This window comes from Protomyctophum parallelum, assembly GCF_964188405.1.
Source record: "Protomyctophum parallelum genome assembly, chromosome: 5".
Lineage (NCBI taxonomy): Eukaryota > Metazoa > Chordata > Actinopteri > Myctophiformes > Myctophidae > Protomyctophum > Protomyctophum parallelum.
This window is the reverse complement of record NC_139702.1, coordinates 2671150-2691850: the sequence shown is the minus strand read 5'-3', so window position 1 is coordinate 2691850 and position 20701 is coordinate 2671150. Positions and strand designations below refer to the sequence as shown.

The following is a 20701-nucleotide window of genomic DNA, read 5'->3' as shown; positions in this document are numbered from 1 at the left end:
CTTCACCGCCCGGTGGTGGAGGCAGGGAGCGCCACTGTTCTTGTCAAGTGATTTAAGGATATTGAGGTTAACAAAAACAAGCGCTCCTCAAACCCAACCCTCGGGGGGGAAAACAATATGGCGAGTGGTCGCAACAGCAAGCGGATGGACGCGCAGTGATGATGTCACAACAAGAAGCCGTTGAGGGGGGAATAAAAGAAAAATGGCTGAGCGAGCAGCGACAGTGACCGTTTCCCAAGCTTCAGAGGTCGTAGCACTCCGACCAACTGAGGAAGTTACTCAGGTGTAGACAGAAACAAGGCCCTTGAAATGTACACTTTAAGAAGTGGCCCAATCCCCAACAATAGCAACCTAGTGGCCCACTCCCCAACAATAGCAACCTCACTGTCAGTTAGATGTAAGACAACGTTACTTACAACATCAATTCACTGTCAGTTAGATGTAAGACAAACGTCCAAGTTGAGCCATAAATAAAGAATCCCATTCTTTATGGGGATCTTGTTAGCCTCTTCTCTTGGAAACTGGGGGAAGGGGCAGGAGAAAAAATAAAAATAGCGGGGGGGACAAAACACGCAAAAATGTACGGATGGATGTAACGGAGAGTAGGCGGGGCCTCTCACCAGTCTCGAGCTGATAGGCTGAGAGGTCAGAGGGGCCGCCACCAATAGGAGCGTGGAGGAGGAGCAGGAGGGAAGAGGAGGAGGAGGTGGTGGAGGGAGGAACCCACAGCGAACCACCTCCCCGTCCTGCTGGGAGGAGCCTCCGGGGGCCCCCACGGCAGACGAGGGCCCGGGGCCCAGCCTGAGGAGCAAGGGGCCGTGGTGGGGACGGAGTTGGTGCTGCTGGGGATGCTGGTGGTGCTGGTGGGGGCTGACCACCAACGACTCATCACTGCCCGACGACTGACCCACCCACAAAGTACGGAAAATAAAAGTACAACATTTAAAACCCCAAATAAACAAAATCAAATGAAAAATATACAAAGAAATAAAATAAAATAAACAATAGTCAAAGTAAAATGTAAAATGTATGTAAAAAAAAAGTAAAATTAAATAGTAAGTAAAATAAAAACAAATATACCAAAGAATAAAAGAAAATTACAAAAGTCAGACGGGAAACATTATATCTGTTAGTTTCAAACACACAGTTAGAATGCATGCATACCGAGATCCAGAAATCATGTGAGATGCGACTGTGTGTCCGGGTATGTTTTCCCTCATTTGAAAATAAAATCAAAGCATGTAACTTTTGTGTGAGTAAATGGTTGCTTGACAGACATTGTACGTACTGTACGTGCTAGGCATGTAACGATTCACTCAACTCAGGATACGATTCGAATCACGACATTAGGTTCACGTAACGATTTTTCCCCACTCACAGGTGTGTGTGTGTGTGTGTGTGTGTGTGTGTGGTTACTTACCTCTGGGTCAGTGATTCCTTGAACACACTTAGGACACTCCCAACAGCTGGGCAGGTCTTTGTTCACCACCCCTTCACCCTGGACCTGGACAGAGATGCACAGAAAATAACTTTTAACCCATTTAGGCCTGAGGCCCATTCTGAACAGTTTTCTGAAGAAAAAAAACCCCCATGTTGCCATATAAAATCTGGGAATACATTTCTTACCAAGAATTGTCTTCACCAATGTGTTTGTAAGGGTGTCTACTAACATACGCCACATTGGTTTCTATTCAACCACCCTAGGGGATTGTTTGACAGCTGCTGAACGTTGGGGTACCATAATATACCAATATAATGTTCTACATGTCATGCTGTCAAAAATCCCCCTAAGTTGGTTGAATAGAAACCAATGTGGGACACGTTAGTAGACACCTATAGAAATAGGTGAAGAAATGTATTCCCAGACATTCTGATAATATGTGTGCATGCGCGGTACCCACACACACACACACGTAATCATTACCCACCGTGAGGCAGCCAGGATGGACAATCTGGGCACAGTTGGAGCATTCCATCAGCGTGAAGGCAGGGTCTCCTGCCTCCTCCTGGTTGGGCTCCTTACAGATCTCACACACCGCTGACAGGGGCAGGCCAGGCTGACAGGACCACAACACACCACATATTAATAGATCTCACAGACCACTGACAGGGGCAGGCCAGGCTGACAGGACCACAACACACCACATATTAATAGATCTCACAGACCACTGACAGGGGCAGGCCAGGCTGACAGGACCACAACACACAACATATTAATAGATCTCACAGACCACTGACAGGGGCAGGCCAGGCTGACAGGACCACAACACACCACATATTAATAGATCTCACAGACCACTGACAGGGGCAGGCCAGGCTGACAGGACCACAACACACCATATTAATAGATCTCACAGACCACTGACAGGGGCAGGCCAGGCTGACAGGACCACAACACACCACATATTAATAGATCTCACAGGCCAGGCTGACAGGACCACAACACACCACATATTAATGTACCAAATATATATATATGTTTTGGGGGGGGGGGTTTATACATCTCTCTGCGCTTGGCCCTTGCCACGGTGTTTTCAGAGCAAGCTCTTATTTTTTTGAAGACAGTAAATCCATGAATAGCCACGTGCCCTGGAGAGATATTATGCTAATGAGGTTCAGGCAGTAATACTTGTCCTACCAGGGTCTAAATGTATCAGTGGAGGAGTAGAGACTGCAGATGTACTAGTTGTATTTGTTTTAATATACTCTACCATATGGTAAATGGTGATGAATGATGTACTAGTTGTATTTGTTTTAATATACTCTACCATATGGTAAATGGTGCATTTATGTAGCGCTTTTATCTGTTGTCTCCTAGACCAGTTTTCTGCATCTTTGAAACATCTCACCACCACTTAAGCCTTATCTTAAGCCTTATCTTTGAAACATCTCACCACCACTTAAGCCTTATCTTAAGCCTTATCTTTGAAACATCTCACCACCGCGGAGTGCAGATGGGCCTGAACGGAGCGTATGTACAGCTGTCTACCACAGAGAGTGGAAGAAATGCGAACGGACCCTACGGGTTGAAAAGAGCTCAACCGAGGGGGTCCCGAGAGGGGCTAGCTCTACCCCTGAGCCACTGCCGCGCCCGGCCATACAGATGGGTTACACTTACAATAACAGTTTTAAAGTCGAATTAGAGAATACATAAAACACACTCACAGCGAGACATTGGCGCAGGACGCAGGTCTGTTTGAGTTTCCCTGGTCCGCCAAACTTCTTCATGTCCCTGCAGAAGTTACAGTCCCCGCACTCTGTCCTCATGCAGGCCTCACAGCGCTTACACCTTCAGAAACAAACACACAAACACAGCGCTTACACCTTTAGAAACAAACACACAAACACAGCGCTTACACCTTTAGAAACAAACACAGCGCTTACACCTTCAGAAACAAACACAGCGCTTACACCTTTAGAAACAAACACACAAACACAGCGCTTACACCTTTAGAAACAAACACACAAACACAGCGCTTACACCTTTAGAAACAAACACACAAACACAGCGCTTACACCTTTAGAAACAAACACACAAACACAGCGCTTACACCTTTAGAAACAAACACACAAACACAGCGCTTACACCTTTAGAAACAAACACACAAACACAGCGCTTACACCTTTAGAAACAAACACAGCGCTTACACCTTCAGAAACAAACACACAAACACAGCGCTTACACCTTTAGAAACAAACACACAAACACAGCGCTTACACCTTTAGAAACAAACACACAAACACAGCGCTTACACCTATAGAAACAAACACACAAACACAGCACTTACACCTTTAGAAACAAACACACAAACACAGCGCTTACACCTTTAGAAACAAACACACAAACACAGCGCTTACACCTTTAGAAACAAACACACAAACACAGCGCTTACACCTTTAGAAACAAACACACAAACACAGCGCTTACACCTTTAGAAACAAACACACAAACACAGCGCTTACACCTTTAGAAACAAACACACAAACACAGCGCTTACACCTTTAGAAACAAACACACAAACACAGCGCTTACACCTTTAGAAACAAACACACAAACACAGCGCTTACACCTTTAGAAACAAACACACAAACACAGCGCTTACACCTTTAGAAACAAACACACAAACACAGCGCTTACACCTTTAGAAACAAACACACAAACACAGCGCTTACACCTTTAGAAACAAACACACAAACACAGCGCTTACACCTTTAGAAACAAACACACAAACACAGCGCTTACACCTTTAGAAACAAACACACAAACACAGCGCTTACACCTTTAGAAACAAACACACAAACACAGCGCTTACACCTTTAGAAACAAACACACAAACACAGCGCTTACACCTTCAGAAACAAACACACAAACACAGCGCTTACACCTTTAGAAACAAACACACAAACACAGCGCTTACACCTTTAGAAACAAACACATTAACACAGCGCTTACACCTATAAAAACAAACACACAAACACAGCGCTTACACCTTTAGAAACAAACACACAAACACAGCGCTTACACCTTTAGAAACAAACACACAAACACAGCGCTTACACCTTTAGAAACAAACACACAAGCAGACATGAAATCACAGGAGGAAAGCTACAGAGTGACTCTATGCAGTGTATCAGTGGTTCTCAAACAGAGTGCGTCTCAGGGCACTGTGCCGTGACACCAGTAGATGTGACTAGGGAATTTGTTTGACACACATTAATATTGCTGTATATAATGCAGCAACGTTACAGATTTGTTTTACTGTATCAGTGGTCTGTGTGCATTCAACCTGGAGTGGCATCCCAATTTAGGTTATAGGCGATGCGACACGTTGTGTGCTAAATAAGAGAGTGAGTGTGTGTGTGTGTGTGTGTGTGTGTGTGTGTGTGTGTGTGTGTGTGTGTGTGTGTGTGTTGTTACCGGACTCTGCGTCTCCTCAACACCGACATGGAGGAGGCTGGTTTCTGGGGTCGTGGGACGACGGGGGTGGTGGCTAGTTTAGGACGAGGAGGGGGGGGAGGAGGAGGGGGAGGCTGGTACCACGACGGCTGGAGGAGGAAGAGGACCACTGGTTTTAGTATTAACCCATTCTGACCTGAGATCAGATTCATACGAGGTTTCCACTGGACACACACTGGGTCTGATGAACCCATTCTGACCTGAGATCAGATTTAAAAAAATGTCAGTCGTTCTTCGTTTTTTCAAAAATAGCAGACCTACAAGCTCGTATCGCGCCACTCTGTGGCGCGATATGAGCTTGTAGATCTGCTATTTTTCAATAGCTAAAGCATAACATGATGCTGACACCAAAATGTGTGCCCGGTCAGAATGGGTTAACCCATTCTGACCTGGGATCAGAATTAAAAAAATGTCTGTTTGAAAATGACAGTTTTATGAAAAAGCTATGTTTCTATGTCAGTCGTTCTTCGATTTTTCTAAAATCGCTGGCGCGCTATGAGCTTGTAGATCTGCTATTTTTAAATAGCTGAAGCATAACGTAATGCTAACACCAAAAGGGGTTCCCGCCCAGAATGGGTTAAATATCAACAGTCAAGGTAACAAACAAGGTCACAGTTCAATGTACAGATTATAGATTTTTCGATCATGCTGCCTTAGACTGATTATAGGTTATTGGTTTAATCACCTATGATCCTAGCCATACTACCGTTTCTATGCATTTGCTGTATTACCTCAGGTTTTCTTTGCTTACTGTCTAGCACGGATGGTAGGGATGGGAAATTAAACATAAAATATATCAAAACAAGATTTTAAAATGTATATATTGTGTCTTACTCGCTCGCTGAATGTAGTTCCAATGCTTTGTCTTCTTACACTAGACTAAAGTTTAATAAACGTATCAAAACAAAAAATAGACAATATATAGGCAACAAAAAGGTGTGTGCAAATCAGTTTGCTTCCACCCTGACTGTTTGCTCTGACTCACTGACTGATTGACTGCCCTGTTTCTAATCAACATAATTAACAATCAACGACAGAAGGCAGGGTACAGAAACCAAGGAGTACAATTATATTTCAAGATGGAGAACTGACAGAAATAACATCCTAAGCCTGAAAGTTTGCATTTTCACTCATTAGTGTCGGGACCACTTTTCCAGGTTCTATTGTGTGCATTATTAAAAGGTGTATTTATTTTTGTATTAAAACGTTAAAGCTCTATATTCTGATAGTAGTAATTTTTTTTTTTTTTTTTTTTAAGATATTTTTTTTGCGGCTTACGCCTTTTATTGATTTTTTAAGGGATAGAAAGTAGGCTGACAGGAAACGGGAGAGAGATGGGGTTGATGACATGCGGTAAAGGCCGTGTCGGGTTCGGGAGTCGAACCCGCGACACACCGCGACTGGATCACCAGTCCGGTGCCCAGACCGTTACGCTACGGCCTGGGCCAAGTAGTCATTGTTATAGTGTGTTTGTTTACTAAAGGTCTAGAGAGACGGAGGAGATCTCCGTTACTGAACAGTCAGAAAATACACTTACAAGTTGTATTCAATCTGGAAAGATAACTTTCCAATTCCAATTTGTTTCAATTTTATATTTTGCATGCTCATCTTTTTTTGTTTGGTTACGTCCAATTTAACTTGTTTATCCTGTATGAGTTCTCTCTCTGATTGGAACATAAATGATGTTTATGACAGATGGGGCGACCGTTGTTACTGAACAAACACTATACGATGAATACCATCAGAATATAGAGCTAGCTCAACCTTTAACCCATTTTGACCTGAGATCAGATTCTAAAAATGTCTTCTACATCCTGACAGTTTTCTGAAAAAGCCATGTTTCGATGTCAGTCGTTCTTCAATTTTTCAAGAATAGCAGACCTACAAGCTCGTAGCGCGCCACTCGGTGGCGCGCTATGAGCTTGTAGATCTGCTATTTTTCAATAGCTAAAGCATAGCATAATGCTAACACCAAAAGGGATTCCCCCCAAAATGGGTAAATATCATCACCAGCGCTGAAGGGCTCTGATGATTTGGATTATTTGATATGCTGTGCTCACCCTCTTGGGCCATGTGATGAGGGGTTGGCCTGTGTAGGACAGCTTGGGGATGTCATTGGCGTGTTCCCTCAGCAACGCCTGGAGGAGAGACGGAGAGGAGAGGAGAGGAGAGGAGAGGAGAGGAGAGGAGGGGAGAGGAGAGGAGAGGAGAGGAGAGGAGAGGAGAGGAGAGGAGAGGAGAGGAGAGGAGAGGAGAGGAGAGGAGGAGAGACGGAGAGGAGGAGAGACGGAGAGGAGGAGATGAGGAGAGGAGGAGAGACGGAGAGGAGAGGGGAGAGGAGAGGAGAGGAGAGGAGAGGAGAGGAGAGGAGAGGAGAGGAGAGGAGAGGAGAGGAGAGGAGAGGAGAGGAGAGGAGAGGAGAGGAGAGGAGAGGAGAGGAGAGGAGAGGAGAGGAGAGGAGAGGAGAGGAGAGGAGAGGAGAGGAGAGGAGGAGGAGAGGAGAGGAGAGGAGAGGAGATGATTAAAAATGGAGTCCATAAAGTATGTCAAGTTCTCCAGTGTGAGATATATGTTCTTGCATTCTGTAGGAGCCATTAGAAGAGAGGCATTATTTGTATTATTATTATTACCAGTATTATTTTTGACCACCTGGTGGCGGGCTTGAGACACACAGCTGCTAGAAGGTGACCACTTATAAGGTGACACAGGGGCACTAGGAAGGGACTAGACACAGGGAACCAGGGAGCAAACCGTTCTTACCAGCACAGCAGTATCAGCAGCACAGAGACTAACCTTAACCTATAATCTACTAATAACATCACTGGATCACTCACATCACTGGTATGTTCATGTTCATGCTCAATTTCATTTCTGATTTCTGATAAATAAATAACACTCAAACTGGATCAAAGACTGGACATCCATCTGTTTTCTGTGTGTACTGCGTAGGATCACTCCCATACCTGTGAGGTAACAGCCAAAGGAGATTGGAAACTGGAAAAATGGCAGTTACACATTCAATATCCATTTGGTTCCATTTGTACACTCTCAGAGTTAAATTAACATTGATTAGGTTCCATTTGTACACTCTCAGAGTTAAATTAACATTGATTTTACAATATGAATTGGGGTCTATGAGATAGAAATGCCATTAAATGGGAGTCCGAATCCTGTTGCATATCAAACTGGGGGTCCTTGAAATGAAAATAGTTGAAAATCACTGCTAGAGTTATAAAAAATCTTCTCTTATGGGGCCATATCTTTTGTAATGGGGGTTCTCTTATGGGGCCATATCTTTTGTAATGGGGGTTCTCTTATGGGGCCATATCTTTTGTAATGGGGGTTCTCTTATGGGGCCATATCTTTTGTAATGGGGGTTCTCTTATGGGGCCATATCTTTTGTAATGGGGGTTCTCTTATGGGGCCATATCTTTTGTAATGGGGGTTCTCTTATGGGGCCATATCTTTTGTAATGGGGGTTCTCTTATGGGGCCATATCTTTTGTAATGGGGGTTCTCTTATGGGGCCATATCTTTTGTAATGGGGGTTCTCTTATGGGGCCATATCTTTTGTAATGGGGGTTCTCTTATGGGGCCATATCTTTTGTAATGGGGGTTCGCGGGCTAAAGAGTGTCATTTTGGGGGTCATTGATATGAAAAGGTTTGGGAACCACGGCTGTACGCACGGGCACGGGCACACGCACACGTGCACACACACACACACACACACACACACACACACACACACACACACACACACACACAGGTTGTCCATGTGGTACCTTGACGTGTGCGAGCAGTGCGGGGGCGTTGTGTATTCCTGCAGGGACACACTTCTTATTGGTGGGCAGTGACTCCAGCTTTCCCAGCAGGTTCCACAGACCCTCCAGCTCGTAGGGTGTCAGATGAACTTTGACCCCAGGCTTAGCGGGCAGCTGTGCCAGAGCCGTGCTCTCCTCATCCTCCTCTTCCTCTTCTTCTTCTTCCTTGACCTTCACCTCATCAGATGTAGATTCCGACGGAGGAGGCTTCTTCAGACCTGCAGCAAAGAACCTGAGGTTACCTTTAATGCAATTTCTCAAGACAGCTGTATCCGGGTATAGAGCTCTCGCCTTTGGACCACAGGTTCATGGGTTCGATCCCGGGCACCGCCAACTCAGCGAATAAGTAGCACGGCTTGGTGCAGCAAGTCGTGCGGGAAGTACTGGCAAGTACTGGGGGCTGATGGTAGGTGTGGCGCTCCACTTCAGCAATCCATCTCCCAGGGGTCTAACGCATTGTAACAGGGATAGACTCCTGCGTGTTACCGGCTGAAACCCACAATAATTGGAGTTTGGAGTTGCTTGTAAACACAGCTGTTTGCGAAGTGTTGTACTGGTGACACGCAGATTCCTATACATTCTAGTTTGAAAATGCAACACTGCCCCCTAGTGCATACACCAGTGCTACTTGAGAGCATGTCAGCATGCAGCATTTTTCAGGCACGACACCTGTGCATTTTTACAAGCAACACTTCATGGGAATGTTTCCAGCTTGACCATTCTATAGCCCTCACTGTACTGTACACAACACATCGTTGCTTTGGGTACTAGTTAGGTTTGTGCACATGTATTCTGCTGTGTGTGTGTGTGTTAGTGCCTACCAATGCCGAGGGAGTGTTTCTGGAACTCTGGTGTGAGGTAGGAGGTTTTGGTGACGCTGAAGACGTAGCGCTCCAACACGTACCAGCACATCTCATAGTAGAAGGGATAGCGGAACTTCACTGGTACCTGGTCCAAACACACACACATACCATTAACCACAGCAATTGAACTGGTGCCTGGCACAAACAGACAGACAAGACAGACACCACAGCATTAACCACATCAACAACATAATCTTCACGGAGAAAAGCCAACCGGGTATTCACAGGAGATACAAATGTCTTAAATGTGTATGGTGCAAGAATAGGTGATCTATGCGCTCAAAACAGGTCACACGGCAACATGTTTTGAGTCTGTAGATCACCTATTTCCAGAGTAAAAACTAAACGAAATGACATGCGTGTGTGTGTGTGTGTGTGTGTGTGTGCGTGTGTGTGTGTGTGTGTGTGTGTGTGTGTGTGTGTGTGTGTGCTCTAACCCGCGTGCGGTCTTCGATGTTGCAGATGTTGAGCTGCATGGGGACGTTGAAGCTGTGAAGGAAGTTTCCTCCAAACACGATGGTGTCCACAGGGGTGTACACCGCATGGATCCACCCTGAATACAATGCACGTGCACACGCACACACATACACACACAAATTGAAGGACTGTACCGGTGTATAGTGATACACCTCTCTCATATCAACAGAGAACAGTGGTTACAAAAAGAAACACACAAAACACACACACACACACACACACACACACACAACATGGTGGACCAATAAAAAGCCTTCACATTTGGTGAAATAAATACCAAATATTAGAGATTTGTACGAGGAAGAATTTACATTTGGGGGAGGGAATAGTTTATTTGAGGAGACTCACACCTACGGTTAACCATAAGAGAGAGAGAGAGAGAGAGAGAGAGAGAGAGAGAGAGAGAGTGTGTGTGTGTGTGTGTGTGTGTTCACCTGAAGGAATGATGAAGGTATTGCCCTGCTTCAGTTCTATCCTCTGGCAGTCTGTGGCTCGGTCTCCCAGGAAGAGGTCTCCCTGCTTCCCCGACAGCACCCAGTGCTCATACAGCTCCAGGTTGTGGGGGGTGGGGGGGATGAGCCAGAACACCTGAGGGCCACAACAACCACAGCATCACACTACTGAACACCAGAGTCTCTCTAAACCCATTCTGACCTGAGATCAGATTCATACGAGGTTTCCGCCGGACACACACTGGTCTGATGAACCCATTCTGACCTGAGATCAGATTCTAAAAATGTCAGTCGCTCTTCGATTTTTCAAAAATAGCAGACCTACAAGCTCGTATCGCGCCACTCGGTGGCGCGATATGAGCTTGTAGATCTGCTATTTTTAAATAGCTAAAGCATAACATGATGCTGACACCAAAATGGGTGCCCGGTCAGAATGGGTTAAGAGGACATCTGCAGCCCATACACTGGAGATGATACATTAGCTTGTAGATCTGCTATTTTTGGCAAACACAGTAACACAAGTATAGATGTAGCCTGGAAACCAGACTAATCTCTCCCAGAACGAAATCCTTAGTTTGGCGATGCCAGGCTAGCATAAATTGGGCACCACTCCTGCCGCCACGGGTCAATCCCAGTAGGTTGAATAAGACCCACCACCTACAACTAGGTTCTGTTCCAGGTTTTTTTATATTGCCAGTTTCCGCCATCAACAATTCCCTCATGAGCAAGAATTTAGTTGAGTGTTTGTAAGAGTATGGTCTTGATCTTCTCTACGTGTACAAAGTGTCACTATAGAATATTAGAATAACATTGATTGGTTGAATGAATTGATGTGTGAATATCACGAAATCACGCCACCTAGGTGTCTTGTAACTATTTTTTTCCCCAGGTACGTACGGAGATTACGGACATCGACGCTAGGTGGCGTCATATCCCAGCAAACTCTGTATTTTAAAGTGAACGTATGATGGCACTGGGAACTGGGGTTTATGCTAACAGCTAGCCGCAATTATAGAGTTAAGATATAAGAAATAATAACATGGCAATAATTTTATCTTAGGCGGAAGGAATTTGATTGGCGAGTTCAAATTAAAGGCTTCCACAAGTGTGACTCCCCACCTTGCATCCACTTAGTATGTGGTACCAGACAGACGTCCCTCCAAAATCAATGTGGAAGTCTGTGTAACATCCCTGAACACTCATTAGACAGTACCTGGAGACACAAAGACACACACACATAAACAAGAGCTGTAAAATCCCCAGTGTTAAGTGTTAAGTCAGAGTGTACAGATGGAAATGTGTTTTTTGTTGTCAAATTGCAACTGTAAAAATGGATGTGGATGTGTCTTCTTACTTCTGTACTTTGGGGTACTGCATGTCTGTGATGGAGTTGGTGGAGTCCTTCTGTCGCTCTTTCAGGTGACGGGGCCACATGTTGTCCACCCAGTCGATCAGATCCACCTACACACCAATAACATTAACAACATGCATGTGTCTGCAAGTACCTGTATGGATGTTTCACTTGAACCGTGGCAGCCCTGTTAAGTGGCATGTCATAATACAGTATAGGTGAACATTCAGCACAAGTGGGCAAACATGTGGTGAAAACAGCCTGTCTACAACAAGCTCACAACACAATGCATTCCGAGTCTGACACCTTGTGAGCGGCATTTGGTGAAGAGGGTTAAAAAAGGTATAGACCCATAGGAGACCACGGTCAAAGTATACAGAGTTTAATTGGTTAAAGAAATGTGACACTGTTTTGAAAGCTCATCTCCATGTCTTTAACTATGGAAGGAAATCATCACTCGTGTGTGTGTGTGTGTGTGTGTGTGTGTGTGTGTGTGTGTGCGTGTGTGTGTGTGTGTGTGTGTGTGTGTGTGTGTGTGTCTCTTCGTGAGTAGAATTGATGGTCCTTTTTCTAGGAGTAGTTGACGACTACCACCAGTCATACCGTGTTGGGTCTCTCTACCACCAGTCATACCGTGTTGGGTCTCTGTACCACCAGTCATACCGTGTTGGGTCTCTGCACCACCAGTCATACCGTGTTGGGTCTCTGTACCACCAGTCATACCGTGTTGGGTCTCTGCACCACCAGTCATACCGTGTTGGGTCATCTCTCTCCCACCAGTCATACCGTGTTGGGTCTCTGCACCACCAGTCATACCTGTGTTGGGTCTCTGTACCACCAGTCATACCGTGTTGGGTCTCTGCACCACCAGTCATACCGTGTTGGGTCTCTGTACCACCAGTCATACCGTGTTGGGTCATCTCTCTCCCACCAGTCATACCGTGTTGGGTCTCTGCACCACCAGTCATACCGTGTTGGGTCTCTGCACCACCAGTCATACCGTGTTGGGTCTCTGCACCACCAGTCATACCGTGTTGGGTCTCTGCACCACCAGTCATACCGTGTTGGGTCTCTGCACCAGGTGGGGCTGGTCCATCTTGGTGTGGCTGAACTCCAGGCTGATGACGTTGTAGAGCTTCTCCCGCTGGGACGGTGGCGTCTCGTAGTAGCGTCTCCACTGGGCCATGGACATCTCTGTCCCCTTCTGCGTGCTCACGTCCATCACGTCGATCATACGTCTGCCGCCTGGGGACGCCGGAAAAGCAGTGTTGATTTTTGACATTTTGATTTTAGTTTTAATCATTGTTTGATATCGGGACCAATTAACCCATTTATACCTGAGGGTTAATTGGACCTTAAAAACATTCACTTTGAAAGAAATTAAGAATATATATTCAAAGATTTGAGCCACATTTTTAAGATTTTTCAAAAAATAGCAGACCTACAAGCTCATAGCGCGCCACTCTGTGGCGCGCTATGAGCTTGTATACAGTATCTGCTATTTTTCAATAGCTAAATTATAACATAATGTTTAAAACACCAAAAGGGGTTCCCTTCCCCAAAATGTGTTAAGGTTCTCAGGAAAAGTCAACGATAGTTCGCAACAGTGCGATATGTTGTTAATTATAATACAAATAGCCTCTCAGGAAATATTTCCGAGCCGATGAGTGGAAATCTTACCAACGAAGTTCTTGACGTCGCTGACAGTGAAGTCTGGGCCTGGCACCCTGTAGAGTGGACAGCACAGCGACAAGGTTATACACCCAGTTCACCAGGCACCATCATTCAACCAACACAACAACACCCACAGCAACATTTGCCTTTTTTCCCCACATGGGCAATATGGACCATATGGCATCACTAATGCTCATTATGAGCTGGTGTCATTTATGTATGCTCTTTGTTTGTAGTTTTACTATTGATGCTAAAATCATGGCTTCTATTTCAGCATGCATGCAGCAAAACGCTGATGAAGGCCTGAGGAGCCAAAATGTTTGTCAGACTGCTGTTCAGGGCCAATTTTAAAATCTTGTGTTCGTCGTTAAATTGACTATAATTTATTTAATTAAGTTCCTATTTACCAGTATCATGATGAAAGCTCATTTTCCAACGTTGTAAAGAAAATAATACGATGATTTCTTTTTTTTTTATTAATATTTTTAAAGTTAATGTTATATTGTCATTAACCCATTCTGACCGGGCACCCATTTTGGTGTTGGCATCATGTTATGCTTTAGCTATTTAAAAATAGCAGATCTACAAGCTCATATCGCGCCACCGAGTGGCGCGATACGAGCTTGTAGGTCTGCTATTTTTTGAAAAATCGAAGAACGACTGACATTTTTTAGAATCTGATCTCAGGTCAGAATGGGTTCATCAGACCAGTGTGTGTCCAGTGGAAACCTCGTATGAATCTGATCTCAGGTCAGAATGGGTTAAAATCGTATTCAAATACGTGCAATATTCTGGTCTACTGTAGATGAGGACTACTGAGTGCAGAGGATGGAGACCTACTTGATTCCCAGGCAGTCAGGCTTCTCAAAGAGGATGGGATCCCTCAGCCCTCCTCTCTGGACATACTCGTATGTGAAGTCTGAAAACATGAAAGACGTCAGACGCACGTGAAACATCTGCAAGATAAACCTGTGTGTGTGTGTGTGTGTGTGTGTGTGTGTGTGTGTGTGTGTGTGTGTGTGTGTGTGTGTACAGTATGCCTATCTATACCTTTCCCCTCCAGGCGTCGGATCCTGTCCGAGTGGAACCTCTGGCTGTGGATCTTCTCCTCCAGGTCAAAGGTCCTCCTGCCATCGATCTCCTCATCCGAGATGCCGTCATCATGGTAGCGCCGCCGGGTGCCCGCGCGCTATGAGGAAGAGTTGATGAGCAGAGAGGAAAAGAGAAGACCGGAGAGAGAGAAAGAAAGAACAGTCACATAACATGGAGAGGAGAGATCAGGGGTGCGACAGTTAATCGAGCTAATCAGTTGAGTTGAAATCAATGTTTAATAAAATAACATTTTTTTTAAATAAAATAATCAATTGATGGTTATTATATGGCAGGAAGGCATAAGTTAGAACAGCATGGAGCCATGCAAGGGTATTGATTTTGTCTAGGAATGCATGTGATAACAATTTAAATGCAGTGTCAAATACAAGCTTTCATACACAATTCTAGAGGCAGTTGCAGACTTCGGAAAAAACTAAACCCCAAGGCATTCTTATTACATGGTTTATTAGGCCTACTGATATGCATATTAATTCAAATTAAATGTAAAGATGCAGCTTTTATTTTTACATTATTCCAACTTGTTTGCTTTGATTTGTTCCAAAGGGCTAGAGTCCCTTTTGAAAGCTTCCCCAGAAAACACTGATGAAACAAATAATCTAGCTGCTACTGGAAGGGGATGACTGTGTATGGTGGGGCAGAGATTACTATGCTAGTGCTGCACAATTAATGGAAAAGACACGTGAGATGATGATGATCATCATTTCTAAACTTGAGCAAGAATTGTGCAGCATTGTTGGCGGTCCAATTCATTTGAATTAATGTTTTTGCTACAAGAGAGAGAGAGACTTTAAGAGAGGTCCAGCACATTTAACTACAGACAAAAGACAATGCATATTTGCATGGACAAAATGAGTGTGAGAATCGTGATCTCAATACTTGTGGAGGAAAATCGAGATTCACATTTGAGCAAGAATCGTGCAGCACTACCCAGTGCACACTCTGCTGACTGTCTGTGGGGGTGTAGGGGCGTGTTGACAGGTTGGTGTCACGTACATAATGGAAAGATAAGATGCTATTGCAGACACTAATTTTAGTCTCCATGCTGCTAACCAAATCAGTTTTGGTGGTGTGCCTAGAGACTGAACTAGTCTGGTGGAAATTGGAATCACAGTAAATGCTACACTTTGAGATAAGACCAGAGAAGTTACTGCAGAGTTCCATGCCATGCGGCTGTTGGAGGCAGCACCGAGCCCCCGACTCATGGCAGATGAACAAGGGATAATCCCCCTCCATCTCTGCACCAGCAAGACCCCAATCCCCATCCCCCATTGGCTCCTGGCCACAAGCTGTCCCACCTCTCCAATTAACTGAAAATATATCTTATCTAGTGATAAGATATTTATATATTTAGAACCAATAACCAATAACACTGCATGACTGCATGCTTCATCTCCTCAAAACATTAAATTACATTACCTCACTTATGAAGTTATGACTGTCAAGTCAACACAGCATTGTCTGACAACTGACAAGTGTGATGATGAACATAAAAGTGAAGCCACTTAAACCCTATACTTCATTGAGTAGGCGAAAATATTAGTCGATATACAAACCCAACAGGTTGAATGGTTTGATGTGTGATTTAAAATAAATACCACACCACACTTTTACATGATGATAATGGTCCAGCTCTCAAGCTGTCTTCCATGTGGTCCTTCCTCCGTTTAGTGTGTAGAAAATGACACTGGTCTGAGTGAGGCTCAGCTGGTAAACTGTATGCTGCTGCTGCTGCTGCTGTCAGGCCTAATCAATAATGTGGTCTGCTGGGCTGCGAGCCAACTCAGAGGACACAGTGACACAGCACCTTAATAACAATGCTCACCCTCTTTGAGAATAATGTCTAATAACATTCTTCTATTGACATGACAAACCTAATCCTGCAACTAATATAACATTAAAAAGAAACCTTTAATCATAATAATAAAAAGTTGGAAAATAGCCATCACAACCTTTCCCCTTTTTTCAGTCAGGAATCAACACACGCATGTACACGCATGCACTCAGTCTCACACGGTTGCTAACACGGCATCAGACTTTAGCATTTATCCGAGACATTTACTGTAGCTGTCACCTGCTGAATACACAAGTGTCAAGCTACATTAAGCCTGATTTATACTTCATTGCCAGACAGTATGATCATGCACCAAAAATAGAAAGATCTACAAGATCACAACGTGCCGCAATGCAATGTTTTGTGAGCTTGTGTTGAGATGGCTTTATGTCCCATTGCCTTTAGGGAGTGAGCCAGTCTCACCCAGCAGTTGCTGCTATAGCACAAGACCAGCTGAGAGACAAAGTGGCACAAGCACGTTGCTTGACAGCAAAAGACATAACCCAATAACCCCCCCCCCCCAAAAAAAAAAAAAAAAAAAAAAGGAAGCAACAATCAATCGAGGATGAAAATAAGTCCGTTTTACTAATACTCGCCTGAGTCGCCTCGCTTCTTTTGTAATCCACAAGTGTCAACTATTTTCCTCCACTACAGATATCTTTTACCATCCATGCAAGGCGATTTAACCCACCACTCTCACCCGCTTCCCCCTCATTCTCCAATGCTATCCATCAATCTGAGTGAAATCAACACTCAGGATATATTACCGTCTCGTCTACTAGACTAGAGAACCAGATGAGATACGGATATATTACCGTCTCGTCTACTAGACTAGAGAAGGAGATGAGATACGGTGAAAGTTGGAAACACCTGGCACCTTCTCTTTTTGTGTCTTTCTCTTCCTTCCTTTCGCCTCTTTCCGTCTGTGCCTCTCTTCCCACATTTCCCACTGCTGTGTTGCGGAACTCCAACCTGCCCAGTCTCTCCCTCTCTGCCGCTCCGAGGGAATGAGGGAGCAGTGGCCTGGGCTGGCTGGGCTTGTTGTTATCAGTGTCCGCTGTCACCCTGCCCCTCCCACCCCTCAGTCTGTTAGAGGATCTCTGCTCCATCACTGACGTCTTAACACACAATTCTCTCTCTTTCTCACACACACACACACACACACACACACACACACCCCGGTCTTGGGCGATATGACTTCAAGTCAATATCACAATTAAACTTTTTCCATGATTATAATTAATGATTTCCCCCCGGCTATTTTCAGTATTTGTTTTATACGCCACCATTGTTGTACAATAAAGTTTAATACAGGTTTAGGTGGTTAATCAGACTCATCACTAATCCATTTACTATATTATTTAAGATTTTGGTTCTAAATATCGGTTTTCAGTTAAAACCACTTAACCTCAGCAGAAAATAGCAGATCGACAAGCTCTCTGCTTGTAGCTTTCCCCACAATAACAGAAAAGACGCAGCCTACATACACACATTAATCTCAACAGATTCTATGCCATGTGTCCTTTCCTGTTGTTCATGCTTTCACAATGTAAAAGCAGTGTTGGCCGCATGTTTGAGCTTTTGCACAATAACTGCACTTGAACATGAAGCATGCTTGTTAGTCTGTCTGCACACACTCACCACTCTCATGTACTCATCAATGTACAAATTCACTTTCTGCCTCAAACAATCCTTTTTCGTCTGGGAAACTCTACACAAAGCCACACAGAAGCCTCCACAACTAATGTGTTACAGCACGGAAGTCAACAACTACAGCCACAATATAGGCTGTTCCCAGAATGTTCTCATTCTAAATGTGTTTTTTGAGACCCAAAGCTGGGTAATGGCCGTCAAACTGGTGCCAAGAACAAAATGCTTGCTTTGATCCATACCCAGTGGTTTATTGTAATTAACCTATATACAGTCATTGAATGTGCAATCTTCTTGGCTAGTATACTATGTGTTTTGACTGTCAAAATTATAATTTGGTTTGTGTTCAACTTACCAGCCGTCTGCTGAATCGTGCCTTGGAGTTATCCATTATGAGCAGATCTCTGCAGTTACTTTAGCAGCTAAAGTTTAGCTCTTCTTGGCGTTTATATTTCTACAGACTGGTGTCTACTGATGATCTGTAAATACTGGTCTAATGATTCTCTAATAACCTGCAGTAATAACGTATGTTTGGTACCTGAGAGACAAGGAACTGTCCAAGTCCTGAACATGCAAGTTAAGACAAAATGGGTTGTTTCAAAAGTTACAATGCAGACGGATTGCACTAGTATGAAAAAGGACCGAAATTATTCGTCTTTTCAAATAGAAAGATTTAAATCTTTCCCCGAGCCTTTAAGTAGATAAATAAGCCAGCCGACTTAGCTATAATAACCTGTAACATTGTTATTACTGGTGTAAGCCAAACCTGTTCGTCCATAAGGACAGTATAACAGTCTACATTTCTGTTTTGATTGTATCAAATGTATAGAATTAAAGCCTTCAGTCTCCAGAGAGACACACATGAGCATTGTTCACCTCTACATTAATGTTATTCAAACTCCTACAAAAGAATGCCCTTTCAGCAAACTTTCAGCTCATTCTGCACTTAAAATTCGACACAATTCAATGGAATATTTAAAATATCTATGTTGATTTAAAACAAGACTCTGTTTAAACGGTGTATTGTTAAAACGCTCCCGTTCATGCGTAAACGCGGCGAAAGTTGTTATGGTCTCCGAACAGCCGCCATGTTCCCCCAATGCCGAAAAATAAGCAGATGTACAAGTCCGACATGGGTTCCGAACGCGACGTGGTGTGGGCTTGTAGGTCTGCTTTTTTCCGTCGTACGACAACGTCGTACGAAGAAGTGTAAAACAATCGAGCTTTAATCGCACAAAATACAACTGATAATAAGCCCAGCCCACAGGCGAAAAATGGACCAATCGCGAGAAAGCCATGTTTTGTAATGTAAATTTACAAAGTAAATACTAACTAAAGCTGTAAAATAAATGTAGTGGAGTAAGAGTACAATATTTTAGTACAAATAAAAGAAATACTCAAGTAAAGTACAAATACCTCAAGTGTACAGTACTTTAAGTAAATGTACTTTGTAGTTATTTTACGACACTGAAAAGGACAGGTATAAACAGTTATATGTCCGGTCTACTAAAGTCTAAAGCGGATACGGAACAAGTCTTTGTGAGTGTACATGAATGCATGTAGAAATTGACCGGATACGCTAGGCGTGCTCTAGACCGGATGTGAGGGCAGAGCAGCAAATGTGAACCAGGCTTTCCACGGCCTTGGTGACGCAAGATTACCGTCCAATAGAGAAACGAGACAGGTGGTGGACTAACCAATCAACGCACGAGTAGTAAAAGGCGCTACGTTAGGATTGGTCAGAAATATCGGCGAGCAAAAAAAAAAGAAAAACATATATTAAAAAAAAAAAAACAATAGGTCATAAAGGAGGCAGCCAATGAAAACGACAGAACAATGTACTAGTTACATCGGCCATTATTCAATAGAACTTGACACGAATCATAGATCAAGTAAAATGTCGAGGAAGCATCGCTCTTTTGTCTACTCACCACCATGCTTGAGCCGCACAGCGCCGTTTAAAAGGATGTCAGTGTAGACGTTATGATTGTCGGGGCGCTATTTGTGATCCGCGAATAGCTTCTCCGCCGAGGAGGACACGCTTTGTAGCGACTTCCTCAACGCGGAAGTGTCTGTTGTCAGGAAACGCACGTCTATTGGCCGTGGAGCACCGTGGCTCTGCCGTGATTGGCCACGGGGCTGTCGCTCAAGCACGGTCGTCAGCAGACAGCAAAAAGGACAGGCCATAATGTGTGATGTGTCACGTGGAAAATATAGACCGTGAATTGAAATGATTGTAAATACATATAGAGTTGGTAAATAGTAACTACACATAAACAAGGAAGCAAATAAAGTGTTGTTTTATTATTTTTTCCAAACATAAGGGCTATACCTATATGGGGGGAAAAAATCAGTGGATAAAAGTCTACAATGTCGAACATTCACCAAAATAGATGAACATTTGGTGAATAGATCTACAAGATCACCATGCGCACCATGCAGTTGTGAGCTAAAAGCTCTCTTGGTTTGGCTCTTCGCGATTTGACCTACAGTGAGGTCAAGGCTATAGGAC

The 20701-nt window shown here is 44.0% G+C and overlaps 1 protein-coding gene and 1 long non-coding RNA gene across 4 annotated transcripts in view; one reads left to right on the top strand and one right to left on the bottom strand.

The window, feature by feature from the left end:
- kdm2aa (lysine (K)-specific demethylase 2Aa) overlaps positions 1–20255 on the bottom strand; it is a 44218-nt gene extending 23963 nt beyond the window's left edge. Inside the window, exons 1-16 of one of the 3 annotated variants that reach the window (XM_083766077.1) lie at positions 20121–20255; positions 14646–14784; positions 14436–14514; positions 13602–13648; positions 12982–13166; positions 11925–12031; positions 11690–11783; positions 10553–10706; positions 10079–10194; positions 9600–9726; positions 8740–8996; positions 7018–7095; positions 4919–5046; positions 3166–3289; positions 1929–2057; positions 1421–1504 (exon numbers count right to left, since the gene is read on the bottom strand). In XM_083766077.1, coding sequence (XP_083622203.1) covers positions 1421–1504; positions 1929–2057; positions 3166–3289; positions 4919–5046; positions 7018–7095; positions 8740–8996; positions 9600–9726; positions 10079–10194; positions 10553–10706; positions 11690–11783; positions 11925–12031; positions 12982–13166; positions 13602–13648; positions 14436–14514; positions 14646–14784; positions 20121–20126 — 1854 coding nt within the window. In that variant the 5' untranslated portion in view covers positions 20127–20255. Of the gene's footprint in view, positions 1–1420; positions 1505–1928; positions 2058–3165; positions 3290–4918; positions 5047–7017; positions 7096–8739; positions 8997–9599; positions 9727–10078; positions 10195–10552; positions 10707–11689; positions 11784–11924; positions 12032–12981; positions 13167–13601; positions 13649–14435; positions 14515–14645; positions 14785–17416; positions 17551–18544; positions 19283–20120 lie in introns of those variants that run through there. The other 2 variants (XM_083766076.1, XM_083766075.1) reach the window with 2 other exon arrangements.
- LOC310859504 overlaps positions 1–20701 on the top strand; it is an 80028-nt gene that overhangs the window by 12964 nt on the left and 46363 nt on the right. The window lies entirely within an intron of this gene.